The sequence below is a fragment of the Choristoneura fumiferana genome, chromosome 10 (genome assembly GCF_025370935.1).
Source record: "Choristoneura fumiferana chromosome 10, NRCan_CFum_1, whole genome shotgun sequence".
NCBI lineage: Eukaryota > Metazoa > Arthropoda > Insecta > Lepidoptera > Tortricidae > Choristoneura > Choristoneura fumiferana.
Window position 1 is genome coordinate 17,115,193 of NC_133481.1, and position 16,225 is coordinate 17,131,417.

Below are 16,225 nucleotides of genomic sequence, written 5' to 3' on the forward strand. Positions count from 1 at the left end.
ATAAATATTTATTCGCACTTCGCAAATTACATAAAACACAAAAGGCGTCAAGGCGCGTTTTATTAACTGCTATTGCTGAAATTAGACCGAAGCCGTAGGAAGGGAGATGATACTAAATTTATTACCTGCTCATTAAATAGACCCCATACTATTGTACCTAATTATTTCCATGCATTCTAGAACATCGAGACGAAACCCGCAATAATGACACTTCATATGAATCTGAGTCTAATAAAGAATGATTTGATCTAACAGATGTTTGGCAGCATTTGATCTGTCAGGATGCTCATTCTTATATGCTGAAACACGCTCTTTAAACTTAGCATTAGTACGAGTAAAACTGCGACCTGTCTGACCTACATATATACTGTATGTAGTCATTACAATAAAAGTAAGCTTGTATACACCCGGTCTAGTGACTTTATCCACCTTATATTTTGGTTACAAAACCTCGAGTACAAAGAGTTGTTTAGTCTTAAAGGCAACATTAACATTGTTTTATTTTAAAATACTACACCTATATTTGTTAGTAGACTGAGAAGGCAAGGCAACACGGCGTAAAGCATGCTATTCACTATCCGTGCCTGCTACTTTTGAACTCAACTATTTACCATTGATAAATAACAATCAATCAATCAATCAATGATAAATCAATAGTTGATTCAATAAATATATACAAGTAAACTTAATACCGCCCGTGCGGCCGCTTGCATTAGTTTACTTGATTCACAAAGTAACGCGTTTGAAAACCGCGGCGGTTTAGCCGTAGTGCGGCATCGGCCTTAGCGATTATATTATACCTACATTATTAATTAATAGCGTTACTTTGCATCCAGTGTGTAGTGACGTGCGCCACAGATGAACCTTTTTCCTACCTTTTTCACACTAAATTTCATAATGCCTTCTTTGGTAGAAGCATAGCATCATTCTATCCTATCGTCATTTAAATGCTTGAATATAATAATTAATAAAACTTCATAATCATAATAAATAAGTAGGTACATAATTAAGTGTAAAGTAGGGCTTATTCGTATGCTAAATTACATTTTGTTGTTTAATGATTACAGATTTTTTTGAAGATCAACCATACTTTCTAAAGTTTTCCACTAAAACATAGCTGAAACGTATGAAAATGAAATAAAATATCTCTGCAAGACTCATCGCAGAAAACCCTGTAAGCAATCCGCAGAGTCCTCCTAAATAGCTGACATTTTCATACCAGTACGATGTCACATCTATCCTGTACATTGGTAGTTCGTGAAGAGCATAGTATATACGAATTGAAGAAAGATTACCGTCCTTTAAATCAATTGTATCGTTTGCAAATTCAGTCGCGTTCTGCGGAATAGGTGTCAGTTTGATGTTGGCATTAATTTTATATCGCGTCGCGCTGCAATCAGGCATGCAATGAGGGCAGTTTAATGAGTCCTCACGTTCTACTTCTAATCCTGGTAAATCGCTTGGAGGGTACACAAAGAGAAGTTTCTGCCGGTATTTATTTAAACAGTGCAGCTCTTCAAGCGTGCAAGCCGAGAGATTACTTCTCTTTGGTAGAAAAAAGGGTACACATCGACATAGCCGCTCGATAGTTCTCATCCGGCATCGGACCAAACAGTTGCTCATGCTGTAGTACTCGTGGTATTCTTCTTTCATTTCGTCTTCGAATTTGCAACCTCTTTTCTCAAGAGGAAGTCGTCTTACAGCTGGTACTGTGTAATACGAATATGGACTGATTGTTATATCGTAATGTTGTCCTACAGATATAACTCTGTGCACGAGGCCGCCAGCTGTTTGATCGGCGTAATCATAGCGATCGAAAAACAAGATGTCGAAGCCGTAGCTCTGCCGTGTCGCGTAGAGGTACTCCTCAGTTTTTGCCTGCATGACCAGCGTCAAACTGTTTAAGCGACTACTGTCGCTCATTCTTATCGGTTTGTCGACAGGATCCAACGGGTCTTTTTCCAACCTGCCAGCTTCAGTGTTGTAATAGTTAAAAACGCAACAGAATCCAAACTGTGTTATGTCCATTCGGAACAGGCTGCTGCAATTGAAAGGCGTCCCCTTCCAGTGGCATCTGAGCAATGTCTCTTCGCAAGTTGGTGTCAGAGATTTTAACAGTTTCGTTATATCTTTCTTCTTAATGTTTTCCTCTTCGTCAATTTTGTTTTCGAGTTTTTCTAAATAGACGTTGAATCTCAAGACATCCTGTCTATTGGGGTACGAGAAATCGTAAAGGCTGCCGTACAATTTGGCAACTTCGAAGAGTTCTGCTTTGCTGGAAAAAGTCGTGTTATCTTGCGCGTACAGGACGTCGACTAGACGTTTAACGGCAGATATCTTCATTCGGTTGTGGTTGCAAATTGCTATGGCTGGAAATATTATACTTCCTACGGGATATCCTGCATCTTCTAAAGTCATATAAGTAGGCTGTGCATTCTGAGACTCGAGTATGTTTCCCATGAAGTAGAAAAAGCTGAATATAGCACTTCCGATTATAGCAAACCACATAAACCTCTCCGTTATTGTTTTCTTGCTGTCCACAAGGAACCGGACGCCACTAAAAGACGAGTTTGTCATGTATTCCAGAAACGTATTTTGTATACTTTTCCGTATTATCATCTCATTGTTGAGTTTTATTATGGGTTTTCGAAATGTCACGGTTTTTTGGGAAGGTTTTTTCACCCGCCGTGGCATGTAGGAAGGAGCTAGTTCCTTCTGATAAAACATGTTCTTCTTTCTTTCCATTTCTATGCAGCCGTTTTGGAGATATTTATTTTCTACCTAAAATTCTATCTAAATCCGCGACCACATTAAAATAAATATATTTTTCAAACTCTTTCATTCACGCTATCTAATAGGTATCCACTCATCGAAGTATGTCCGTGGACTAATAATAGGCAAGTAAGTACTAGTATTATATTATTATGTATTATATATAGCTGCTATTATGATTGACGCTTGCCACGCTATTTTAATAAGTAATAAGCTAAAAATCATTGCATAGCGCGCTAACGACCACGATAACAAATTTGCTTTATTATAATGCCAATGCTTTCCTTCATAACAGTAATTGCTATACCCGTAACAATGACATGCATTGCAATTTTCAAGCAATTTTCAATAATTGATGCGTGCTCGATATTGTTTTACATGATTTTCTAATCGCTCAAAGGAAAAAATAAATAAACCAGCAATCGAGCAGCCATATAACTCTATCTAGGTCTGTTGCAAAGATTTTGTTGACACTACTTATTTCAACTTTTGATAAGAAACCCTAATTGATGACACTCGGTAGGTTTTTCTTGTTTCCCTACTTGTATTTGTAACAATCGGCTGCGGCTCCACCGAGGCGGAGACGAGCGGAGCGGAGAGGAGACGTGTAGGGATCGACCAAACATATTAGTTGAATCCACATCTCGTCTCCGCCTCATTATCATTAGGGATTGCAGTACCGGTACTGAAACCGAATTTCTATTTCCCGGTACTGGATCTACTCCAGTACCGGGAAATACCGGGAAATTCGATACTTTCGGTACTAGAGGAAAAATGTGTTAAATGCTTGTTATGCGTTCAATAAAACGTAGGAAATAGTTTTATAGAAGTTTAATAAACAAAATATGAATCACTGAAATTACCCTCCTCTGTAATTCAATTATTGAGCATCTTCAACCCTTGCTTGACTCAAAGCGCGACCTTACTTATGCATCCCAACCCAATCCCGATACCGGAATAGCGCTTCGCAATAGCAAAGCAGTCCTCCAGCGAAGTGTGCGGTACTTTGCCAATACCAGTACTGGTCTAATCTCGGTCGCACCATTCAATTTTGTGCAGATAAGGGAAATATTAGCGGTGTTTATGAAGGTATCAAGCGGGTTCTTGGCCCTTGGCTTTGGTCATTAACACGACAGCCCCTCTTAAAGACGCGGATGGCTCTGTTATTACAGACAGTCAAAAACAACGGGACCGCTGGATCGAGCATTATGTAGATCTCTTCTCTCAGCCTGTATTCCTGCATCAGGAAGCAGTGCAAAGCATGCTCAAACTGGACAAATGGACAGAGTTAGACGACCTGCCGTCTATAGAGCTACTGTCAATCAGCTCAAGTGCGGAAAGAGTCCTGTCGGTGACGGCACCCAAGCCGGAGTAATTAAACTCCATTGCATCAGACCAATCATGCACAATCTTCTGTGTTAATGCTGGGAGGAAGGAAGTACCTCAGGACATATGCGACGCTAACTCCGTCACCTTATACAAAAGGAAAGGTGACCGCGTCGACTGCAACTGCTACCGCGGTATTTCCCTTTTAAGCATTCCTAGTTGGTAAAATTTTTGGTCGAGTCGTCTTGTGTAAAATCCAAAAGCTTGCAGAGCGCATCTATCCTGAGGCGCAGTGTGGTATTCGCTCCCAGCGATCCACAGTAGATATGATCATTATACTTCTTCAGTTACAGGAGAAGTGTAGGGAGCAGAACACCCCTCTCTACGTCGCTTTCGTTGACCTCAACAAAGCGTTCGATACAGTAAGCAGGGAAGGTTTATTCTGCGCTCGAGAGCATTGGGTGTCCGCCAAAACTTCTAAGCCTGGTGGTAAAGTCATTTCACGAAGGCATAAAGGGCGTTGTAGATTACAACGGCAACACATCGGAGCCGTTTGATGTTCGCAGAGGTGTGCGTCAGGGCTGCGTTCTGGCTCCTACCCTGTTCGAAATATATTTCGCACTAATATTGGGTACAAACAGCTTTCGGTGACACCGAACGGAGTATTCATCTGCACACAAGGGGCGACGGAAAGATGTTAAATATCTCTCGCCTCAAATCCAAAAAAAACATCGTGTGGATTTACAGCATTTACAGCTTGATAAAGGTTAAAAATATTAAAATTATTATATATTTTTGTATTATACATTGGAAAGAAGGCATACTAATTAAGCTGTCCAAAAAAGGGGACTTGTCCCAGTACTCAAATTGGAGAGGGATAAACCTACTGCCTATGGTCTCCAAGGTTCTCTGCAAGATACTGCTACACAGAATGACGAGTGCTGTCGATTGTACGCTGAGGGGCGAACAGGGTGGATTTAGAGCAGGGCGGTCTTGCATTGATCAAATCAACGTTTTACGCATGATTTTTGGAGCAGTGCAATGAAATGCGTAGTGAACTTTTCACTTTGTTCGTAGACTTCGAAAAGGCGTTCGACAGGGTCAAGTGGACAAGTATTTGGCATGCGCTAAAAAGAAGGTGTATACCAGTTAAAATCATGAAAATTATCCAAAATCTTTATACGGGCTCCTCTTGCCGAGTCATGCATAAGGGACAATTGTCAGACCAGGTACCGGTCACGGCGGGTGTGAAGCAGGGTTGTTTGTTGTCGCCATTGCTTTTCCTCATTGTCTTGGATGACGTGATGCGCAAGGTAACAAGTCAAGAGAGGAGAGGATTGCCTTGGGTAGATGAGGGGGGCCTCGAAGACATAGACTTCGCAGATGATCTTTGTTTATTCGCAACATCACGAGAGCGTATGCAATCCATGACCAACGACCTCTCCGAATACGCTGCAAGAGAAGGCTTGCGCATAAACTGTGAGAAGACGAAGGACATGCGGCTTAACACCTCGGATGCGGTGCCGATATACATTAACGGCGGGGCCGTGGAGCAAGTTGGCCAATTCGCATACCTAGGAAGTGTGGTCGACCCGACCGGGGGAACGGATAGCGATGTTGAGGCGCGCATCAACAAGGCGCGGGCGGCGTACGCGCAACTCAAACCTGTGTGGACATCCACCGTAATAACTCGACGCACTAAGATCAGAGTGTTTAACTCCAACGTCAAGTCAGTCCTATTGTACGGATGCGAGACATGGTTCGTAAGGAAGGATATCACCGATCGTTTGCAGGTGTTTGTTAACAAATGCCTGAGGCGTATCCTTGGAATTTTTTGGGCTCGAACTATCTCAAATGCAAGACTGTGGCAAATGACTGACCAGAAGCCAGTAAGCCGAGAAGTTATGACAAGGAAATGGCGATGGATTGGACACACGCTTCGAGGGTCGAATGATCACCTGCCCAAGCAGGGTCTCCGTTGGCAATCTACTGGCAGAAGACGGCCAGGACGTCCTCGGACCACGTGGAGGCTATCAGTTGAGAAGGAGGCTGGCTCAATTGGTCTCGGCAGGGAAGAGCTGGAAGAAGCCGCGCAAGATCGAGCCAAATGGAAAACTCTTCTACGATAACACTCTACTTCTCTCTACTTCTACTTCTCTTCTGGGATAACAGGATCACATCATCATCATCATATATTTCTGTAGTACCGGAATTCCCGGGATATGAGTTTCGTTTCCGGTACTGAGGGCGATGAAATTTCCCGGGAATTCCCGGAATTTCAGTACCGGGAATTCCCGGGAGCAATCCCTAATTATCATCAGACGTGTAGGGATTGGTCGATCCCTACACGTCTCCTCTCCGCTCCGCTCGTCTCCGCCTTAGTGGAGCCGCACCCTACACCTATATACCTATTCCTCTTTGTCAGTTAAATGCACAGCATGATTATGTGGAAATAATTCTATTACATATTTTGTTCGGAAAATGAAAAGGAAAATATTACTTATGTAAAAGATTTGTTAATTTTCATTTCAAATTAATTGAGATGATGTAATATTTATAACATCTCTTAATCTTATAGCATTGATACAGTCACCTGCATTAATATCTGCCACAGCGGAGCGTGCAAAAATATCTGACTCACCCTACCGGCGCCCTAGAAATAGAGTCGTATCGTATCAGATTCACGCTTGTTGTGTCAGATATTGGTGCTGGTGACTGTACCTACACAATTTATTAGCACTTTATATTCCTAGTGATATGTTAGTGCGACATGTTAGTACAGACGAGGAAATGGATTCACGTTCCAGTGGAACCTTTTCATACCCAAATAGCTTTTGCCCGCGGCTTCGTCTACGTGGAATTCGGTTATCGCGCGCTGTTCTCTCGAGAACTGTGCATTTTTCCGGGATAAAAAGTAGCCTATGTCACTCTATGCCAAAAATCACGTCAATTCGTCGCTCCGTTTCGACGTGAAAGATGGACAAACATACAAACACACACACTCACATTTATAATATTAGTATGGATTTCGCTTCGATTTCTATGGCAGATGTATGGGGTTTTAACATGATATCACAATGGTAGCACAATGGTTCCACCCTGGTACCATCGGCCAAATAAGTCGTCTATCAAATTTTTAAACAAGTTCCTATCAGATGAATATGTCGCTAAAGTCGAACTTTCAGTTGACGTCTATTGTCATTATTGTTTTTTGACATGCAAACGATTATCAACTTTAGGGTGGTAGACGACATATTTGGCTGATGGTACCTACGCGATTCAGTTTCCTTGACTGTACATAAATTTGTCTGTATGAAAAAATGGACATTTTAACGTTACGGAATCCAAATGACACTTGCATTATTAGTCGACTATATACTATATCAAGTGTCAGATTTGTCCAAGAATGCAAGTAGGTACCTAATAAATATCCATTCCATTTGTCAGGACTCAGGACGTTCTTCAAAAGCGACAGAAGTAATTGCGTAGGATCAAATATCTTCCCGTCGACACACGACCCACTTGTTAGACCGGGAGCTGACTGTCGAAAGGCAAGCTTAAAATTGTTTTGATCAACTTGTAATTTGATTGTCCTTTTGCTCAACTTGTGGTAAGTAAAATTTGGACGAGACAGTGCGGAATGTATGACATAAATTTATTGAAACATTGGAAGTCATTGTTTTGGAACAATCAATTTTGGAAAAACTACAGGTTGTCTTCTTTCTTCTTGCGGAAATATAATACCTATATAATATGTAAAGACAACCGTGTAAAATAAAACTTTTGGAAGCAAATTGAAAAAAATATAGACAAATATTATCTAACATATAATTTATTTATAATTTTCATATCAGTTGTTTGGAGGTTAAGTATATGTGAAAAATTACCACCCCTTCCCCTTTTTTTATCTTCCGAACTACTGGGCCTAAAATATAGAAAAAAAATAAAAAAATAGTTCTAAACCTATAGATTACTTACAAGAAAAGAAAACCTATAAAATAAATCTATGGTATTTAAATTAACATAGGAATTACCGTAATGTCTACAGTTTCATTAGAGCCATGCCTTGTAATCATTGTTTTATGGCGTCAAAAAACCCAAGAACTTTGGCGCCAAGAACCTTGGTGTTGAAGTCTGCAACAACGCAATTGATTCTTCCTGATTTTTTGCAACCAGCTCCTGGTCTATGTCCTGTTGGCCCATTGCCTTCATTGGACTCGTCAACTAATCCGTGTGACCACTTACGTTAGTTCCAGTCGCTTAAGAAACACAGACGTCGGATTAATTTTAACGGAGTATGTAAGTTTCATTTTAAATAATTTGAGGCATTTAGGGTACCTAGTCATAAAAATACGTGGCGGTACCTAACCTAATTACTTAAACTTTTTTTCGCTTGATTAGTGTAGCTAAAAAGCCGTTTAGACGGCTTCAAGAATATCGTCCAAGGTTCCTGCACATGGCCGGCCTATAAATGAGAAACGTAGCTGACTGACAGAGAGAACAAATAAAGAATTTCGTATGTTTCAGATCCCTCGATGGCGAAAAAGAGTTTAGAAAAATGGCTGCTCTTGCTCATGTTCCTTTTGAAGAAGGAAGGGTCCAGTCTCCGCTGTGACCGTAGACCATACGGCTCCACAACTCAAGCCTCACCCTCTGATGGTCGGTACCAGTTAAACGTCCTTGGAGCCGACGATACATACCTACCAGAACAAGCTTATACAGTTCAGCTAACTCGGACAGATGATGAATCCGAATTCATAGCCTTTGTTGTATCAGCTGAGGCGGAATTAAAGCAAGATCCCAGGAATCCAAGGAGACTTGTAGCCCAAAACCCTGGGGAGCTGAGGCCTCAGGCTACCGGCAAGTATAGTGACCGGTGCTTGTACTCGGTGGAACAGTCGAGCTATAATACGAAATCCTCTGTCGAAGTAAGTTTGTTTTACATTTATACCACAAGTGATAGTGAGATCTTCAACCAAACATCATGGTGCGGTGCAGAGCGAGATCTTTTTTCTTAATATCACATCTCAGAATATAAATAGGTACTTACGATGTCTTAAAATTATTACCTACGTAATATTTTGTTTAACAATAACAAGCCTCAAAGTGCTTGCTTACTAAGAACGAAAACTTGCCACTGGATCCACTGGTTTCTGGCAACTCACAATGCCGTCAGTCACCTAGACGGAGGCCTGCAGCCACTGCGTCTTCCAGTTCGTGATCGCACGTGCGGAACTTTTTTCCATCGGTGATCTCATCGACGTCGCCTGCCCATTCCCGTTTCAACTTACATATTCTTCCATCTATCATATCGAGATATCCACAGCATCGGACTGGCCATATAGTGCCCCAGGCTACGGTGTAGGTAGGATAAGGAATCCGTGCGGGCTAGGTCCCATCTTTTGCGACATCCACTCTTAGACCCGGGCCCTTCCGGCCCTTTCCGGCCCTGGATATCCCATTCCAAAGGAGAATTCTCATTTCAGCTCTATTGGAAAGCTCCTGCCACTGGTAGAGGTTGCGTGACTCTCCGAGCGATGGTGGCCGAGAGTCAGGAGATTTGGTTTGAAGACGGGGCGCCACTGACAGTCAAACTGTGCGAGGATATGAGACAACCGGACGATGTGTCACCAAACATTAACTATGAGTGCAAAGTCTGTGACGAAGCTAAGTATGAGGTGATTAAATTAAGCTAACTTTAGTGTAACAGCCTAACACAGGCAAGGCATATTGATCTACTGGCTTTGTTCCCGTTTATAAACCATGTCTGGCAGTCGAATTTAAACGCCTGGAATTCCCATGGGAATTCTCTAAACTCATATGGTGCGTGATCTTCATTTACGAGTGCATTGTATGAAGTTCATAATAAGTTTTTGTTAAAAATGTAATTTTTGTTTCATATATAATCTTTTTTGCTGACCTCCACATTTTGTTAACTTTATATGCATTTTCTTTCATCCAACCTTTATCAATTTTTAAACGTTCCTTTTTGAACTTTCAAATTAACAGACACGTCTATTGGCATTATTGTTTTGCGACATGCAAACGATTATCAACTTTAGGGTGGTAGACCACATATTTGGCTGATGGTACATAAATGTATACTAAATTTCAAGTTAATCCAACCACCGGAAGTGGATCAAAATAGACAGAGATTTGAATTAAACAAATATACGATGTTGAATTTCGAATTTTAAAGTGATCCCGTCAGTCAGTACCTGAGTAGATAAGGTACCTAGTTATTTCAGAGGTTCTGCATCTATATACTTACCACTTTTAGAATTAAAGGGGTAAAAGGGAAGGGTTTCCAGTTCCTATATTCTGTTTCTACTCCAAAGGTTACATTCGAGGGTAGTTGGTCTCGTAATATCCATCCACGTCTGTACCCGGAGAGCGATTGGCTGCCTCGGTTCAGTGACCTAGTGGGCGCGTCTCACGCCGCAGACTACGTCCTCTGGGCACCAGGCAACCTGGCTTCTGATGGGCTAAAGGACCTGGCAGAGCATGCGAATACCAGCACGTTAGAAGCAGAAATAAGGGAAAAGGTAATACAAAAATTAGAACCTTTCTTACAATAGCAATTAACAGACTTTATGATACAATAAACTTAACCCTACATTTTTTGAAATTAGTCACACCATTCGTTATAATTATATCCAGATAATTAATTAAATTTATGGTTGCAGAAATTTACCTAGCCAAAGCTTTGGCGGCTGGTTTGACATTGGTTATATAGTTATAGTAAATTGGTGAAACTCATTCTGACACATGTTAATTCTCCTTTTTAGATTGGTGATGGCATCCGAACTCTGATCAAAGGAAAAGGTCACGGCTACAAGAAGATGGAGAACCCCACGCGTGCAGTCTTTCGAACTGATAATACCAACCACTTGATTACGGTTGCTATAGCTCTGTATCCTTCCCCTGATTGGTTCCTGGGCGTGACCAGGTTTGAGTTGTGCGAAGAGGATAACACTTGGCTCAAGGAGAGAGAGATCAATTTGTACCCGTGGGACGCTGGTACCGATAGCGGGATTTCTTATGAGGTACAGTACTTTAAATGAGTTTGATATCCTAAGAAATCCGTGCGAATGAAGATCACCATATGAATCTGCTGACTTTTTTTTTAATACGCTTTTTAAAATCATCATGCACTTGAGATTTAAGAGTTTTAAGACAAATGTAGCTGTCCCTGCTTGTGTTAAAGTATGAGGTCCCGGAAGGAAAATGCTAGTTATCCAACAGTTTTATGTATATATTATATATTAAATATATTGACACGGATAACACGTCTTAAATCGACTTTAGCCCGACATGTTTCGGTGAGCTATCAGGGTTAATATATTTAATACGAGTGAGTGTCACGGTAGTTTCAAGTTTTATGTTTGGTTTGAGAGACACCGATCAATCTTGATTGACAGATGTGAAGAATAAAATAAATAGGTAAATAAATATAAATATCATGCATGGGATACAAACTAAGCAAAGCATGTACTATGGATACTAGGCAACGGATAAACATACTTGTGTAGATAAATATGTATTAAACATCCAAGAACCGAGAACAAATATTCGTATTATTCATACAAGTATCTTCCCCGGCCGGGAATCGAACCCGAGTTCTCAAGCCTCCGTGATCTCTTAAAAAAACCTTCGGATTTTAGATGCATGCTTCGGGTATAGACGATGACACGCGATCGTGATATGCGGTTCCGTTCTGTTATCAACTTGCAAAACTTTTCAAAGTTACCGTAAAAAGTTATGTTAAGAATAACCATCGGTACAAAATAAACCTTACTGTAATAATATTACGCTTCTTTATCTTTTTCTAATTTTACACAATATGACTTTTTGTCATGATACAAATAAAACAAGATCAGCATTTTCTAATTCTTCCAACGTTAATTTAGGCTGTCTTGAAGGAAAAAATACATGTAGATTTAGTAGTTAATCCAGGCTTAAGCTTGACAGTTCCATACAATTTGACACTACTAAACTGAGCTTAACGCTAACTCGAGATTTATGTGTTTATTGCAAGGGGGCCTTAAATAGAGAACACTCCGCCTTAACACACTACTTTTATTCGGAAGTATATAGAGCTGTTGTTATACCTACTGTATCTACTTCTCTTGGGTATGTCAAATGAATTTTTTTGATCTGCTTTCGTTTAATATTTTATAATGTACTTGAACCTTATTAAAATATTTACGATCAATACTTCTTTCAGCTTCTTTACAATTTTTTTATAATATACATTATAAACAATTTCCCGTGATTGGCTATTTACAGAATACCCTGTTTAAGTAGACTCCCCATGGAATTCAATTTCCGAAAAATAACAAACTAAATAAATATGTACCTAAGTGGTGGTTTTAACTGCTCTATATAAATCAATTAAAACATAACGAGTGCACTATTCGCGTGATGGATTGCTACTAAATCCAATAGACAATTGTCATTTTCTACTAACGAATCCATCCGAATTCCCCCCGAACGAAACCCGAAGGTTTTTCTAAGAGCTCACGTGTCACGGATTGTAGTCAGGTTCTCTAAATAATTGGTCATCCGGTCGTCAAAATGACTTCGAATCCTGGACTTTTGTTTAGGCATTAATCCAACATTGATCTTTGTTTTTTGATAATTACATGGTAATGTACCCATCAAAAAACAAGAAGGGTCAGTGTCGTCTTTTCTTGTTTAGTCTGCTAACATTGAGACGTTCCCACAAGACGCCGTCAGCAGAGTCCAAATAAGTTCGTACGACAAGAACTCTCCATTCTATGAGATGGATATGAAGGACCTCCGTCCATTCGGAAGACTACACATAAAACTGATTAGGACATATCCTCGGGAATGTGAAGAATCCTCAGGTAACGCTTTTGTCATATTCAAATTTTTGTTTTTGATTTAAAACTCAAACGATGTGTTAACAGAACCATTTGCTTGCTAAAATCTTACTAAGATGTTAAAATAAAAGTTGGTGTAATTGAATGAACCAGGTGCTACTTTGCGGAGGTACATATCAATGAACAAAAAATATTATCAAAAGGCTATTAGTGGATTAGCTTGGTATCTGTTCTGTTTATTAAAAAAAACTCCAATAGAAGGTTAAGATCTACTTTAATACTATTTTACAGAAGAAGAAGGTGGTGCTCCTGAAGTTGAGGAGAAGAAGCCTGAAGATAATGGCAGTCAAGAACCAGACGAGCCTTCCAGGTATCAATATCCTGACATAGCTAGCGACGGCCGGTGAGCCTCTGTTTCGTATTAACTTGATTTTGTTTATTCGATTAAGAAATCTGCGCCCTAGACCAGTTTATTTTTTAATAAAACTAGGGGGCTTAATATTTGATACCAACAAAAACCAATTACTTAATTGCATGCTAGTATACTAGTTTAATGTTGCTAATAATGACTTTTTTCAGATTTTTTTTTATTATATTAAATATAATGACCCGGATAACTCACGTCTTAAATCGAGTTTAGCTCGACATGTTTCGGGCTAATCCGTAGCCCTTCGTTTTATTTTTTACTTTTTATAATTCCTCATCCGAGCAGTTTTTTTATTTAATATAATATATATTTAGCGAAATAAAATTTTGTTCCGGCTCAAATTAACATGTTGCTACGTGCCTTAAATTATTCAGCTCAAGTGAAACCCCTTTGGAGGTGGACCCTAATGCAACAGAAGAGTGTCCTTTGACGCCATGGGGAGAATGGAGTCGCTGCGAAGGCATGTGTGAGAATGGACAGCTGGTCGGCTATAAGTGGAGGGAGCGGTTCCACCTAGTAGATGGCATAGCCGTGGAAAAGTATGATCCGAATGTGAGTTACAAATCATGGAAAAATTAAATGGTAAAGCCTCAAAATGGCCAGGAAAGTATCACGCTAATCCAAATAGTAAACTTTGCAGAGATTCTTGTCCATTTATCTATCTGCTGGTCTATAAATATCGTGTGATAATAGTAAAAATCAATAGCTCTCAATTATAGTTCATTCATTTTATTTAAAATATTGCTTCTGTCCTTTTGAAGATTGAAGTTTTTGCAATTTGATAGTTAAATTCCAGAAACCACGTGGAGACAACTTGCGCATTAAAAAATGTCAGACACGAGAGCAATATAGAATTTTGTGATCACTGTTCACTGTTAGGGTTAATAAATTATACTTCAACTAGCCAAAGAAACCAGAAATACCAAAATTAGATACTGTCTACATCCGCCATGTTCGAATGCTACAAATCGAATACCAATTATAGTTAAATTGGCAGTAAAATAACCCTTTGTTCATGTCATTTATCAAGTCAAAATGACAATTATTTTTGTTATATTTTTCTGATTTGACGGTTGCTTTCCACAGACCACCATTTTTGGGACTGCATGGTGGTAAACACAAATTGAAGTGCCTTTGACTTAGGAAGCTATGAATAGACAAAGACAGAGATATTTATTCAGTAATCAATACAAGATTTGATAATAGAAGAATAGAAGATTTAAAATGTAAAAATCTGCAATATTCAAAATTTTCAAACAATAGTATAAGATATACCACTGCGTGGCTAGCTTTTCAGCAGAGCAATATACACAAACTAGTTTGCTAGTGTCATTCGGAGCCCGAAACAAAGGATCGGTTTTCTTTTTCTTTCACTTTTGAATCTTCAGGAAAACGATGAAAACCGACGAGTCCCGAGCGGGAGATACTAACATTCTAGTTGAACTTACTGTACAATTGAAAGACTCGCCGTGCCGCTGGTCCCGTGTAACCGCAGCTGGACCGTTAATTGATGACGATGTGTCGTATTAAATGAGAGTAACAGGCCCTATTACTACGAAGTGCAAAATTCGAACTTCTTATCTCGCCGTACCGCTGACGCTAATTATTTAATACGAGAGTGAGAGGGACGGTACGACACTAGCTTTGATTTTCGAATTTCGTACTAGCCCCCCAGTTTAAAATATTTTTTCTCACTATGTTTTAGGCCAGCCCTCACAATAAAGCAGTTCCGCCACACTGCAAGAACAAATACGATGATTTTGAACAAATGGAGTGTGAGGAGTCTTGCGCGGAGAACGAAGATAATGTTGAAGTCGTTGGTATGACTTGCATTTACTTACAATACTTACTTAATCAAGAATAATGAAAACAGTACAATGGTATCCAGGAGGTGGTGCAATGCCGAAAAACTGAAAATTAATATTTCTTTAGGTTTATGCAGGTGAAATAACCTAAGATTGTCCCTCTTCGGATGAAATCCTGGATCTGAGTGAAGCTTATTGTTTAACGTGCGGGGTCACAATCGTAATTAAAATTATTATTAAGAATAAGAATAAGAATGGTTTATTGGCTGATACTGGCATCTTTATTCGTCAGGCTATTGTTATTTCTCTTATGTTACTAGCACAAAAATAATACAAATCCATCAGCAGTTTTAATGTGAAAGATTTGATGTTTTAATGTGAACAAACAAACACACATTCATAAGTTTTCAAATTGATAATATTATAGGATTAACACGTTTTTTTTTAGCTGAACGCAGAAGAACCTTGATCACACCAGGACATCCATGGGGATCCAGGAAAAGGGACCTGTTTGAACATAGAAACGCTATGAGAGCCTTGTTGTAATACACTGTCGAGGATCAAGATCAAGATCTGAAGATGCTATTATTGAAGGTTTCTGTAACAAACTAGTTCGCACTAGTATAGTGAGGTCCTTTGACACCTTTGACATTTGTGTAGGTTTTGGGATTGTTTTAGTATTTTTTTTACTATGGCACTGTCCATCAGAGGACAATTCACCAGTGTCTAAAAGGTTCAGCCGTTGTACGGTAAAAAAATCTAGAAAATGAGATATGAGAGATGTTGGTGGATGAACGTTGACCTAAACAATTTTATTTGGAATTGGTTAGGACTAAATGAGCCAGTCGCAAGCAAGACTGTACCGTCAAATGGATCTCACGATACTAAAGCCATCTAGCGATAGCTGTCAGAAAACTTTTTGTTTGTACCGTTAAGCTACGATGTATTAAAGACAAGATTGTAATTTTAAGCTTAAATAAAATACATTGCATATCACTTTTGGAAGTTATTATTTGAAGAAAATAAAGAAATGAATGCGATAAAACTAA

The 16,225-nt window shown here is 39.5% G+C and overlaps 2 protein-coding genes across 4 annotated transcripts; one reads left to right on the plus strand and one right to left on the minus strand.

Moving 5' to 3' along the window:
* Positions 1-1,327: 1,327 nt before the first annotated feature.
* LOC141431775 (sodium channel protein Nach-like) lies at positions 1,328-2,343 on the minus strand. Its single transcript, XM_074092955.1, has 2 exons — positions 1,434-2,343; positions 1,328-1,338 (listed from the first exon to the last, which is right to left on the minus strand). Exons 1-2 carry the CDS (start codon positions 2,341-2,343, stop codon positions 1,328-1,330), a joined length of 921 nt encoding a protein of 306 aa, XP_073949056.1.
* A 5,943-nt stretch (positions 2,344-8,286) lies between these two features.
* On the plus strand, positions 8,287-16,172 carry LOC141432198 (spondin-2-like). Of its 3 annotated transcripts, none has more exons than XM_074093702.1 (10): positions 8,287-8,393; positions 8,626-9,026; positions 9,585-9,776; positions 10,437-10,643; positions 10,887-11,144; positions 12,800-12,968; positions 13,236-13,347; positions 13,746-13,923; positions 15,077-15,191; positions 15,625-16,172. In XM_074093702.1, exons 2-10 carry the CDS (start codon positions 8,634-8,636, stop codon positions 15,720-15,722), a joined length of 1,722 nt encoding a protein of 573 aa, XP_073949803.1. In that variant the 5' UTR covers positions 8,287-8,393; positions 8,626-8,633; the 3' UTR covers positions 15,723-16,172. The 3 variants fall into 3 exon arrangements, with proteins under 3 accessions (XP_073949803.1, XP_073949802.1, XP_073949805.1); XM_074093701.1 differs by having other exon boundaries at positions 8,290-8,397; XM_074093704.1 differs by having other exon boundaries at positions 8,290-8,397; positions 13,236-13,314.
* Positions 16,173-16,225: the final 53 nt, after the last annotated feature.

What these genes read in the sequence shown, in the direction of transcription:
- LOC141432198 (XM_074093702.1), top strand. Translation starts at nt 8,634, where the DNA reads ATGGCGAAAAAGAGTTTAGAAAAATGGCTGCTCTTGCTCATGTTCCTT. An exon ending in GGAATGTGAAGAATCCTCAG is followed by an intron (nt 12,969 to 13,235) that starts GTAACGCTTTTG and finishes ACTATTTTACAG; the next exon opens with AAGAAGAAGGTGGTGCTCCT. An exon ending in AGATAATGTTGAAGTCGTTG is followed by an intron (nt 15,192 to 15,624) that starts GTATGACTTGCA and finishes GTTTTTTTTTAG; the next exon opens with CTGAACGCAGAAGAACCTTG.
- LOC141431775 (XM_074092955.1), bottom strand. Translation starts at nt 2,343, where the DNA reads ATGAAGATATCTGCCGTTAAACGTCTAGTCGACGTCCTGTACGCGCAA.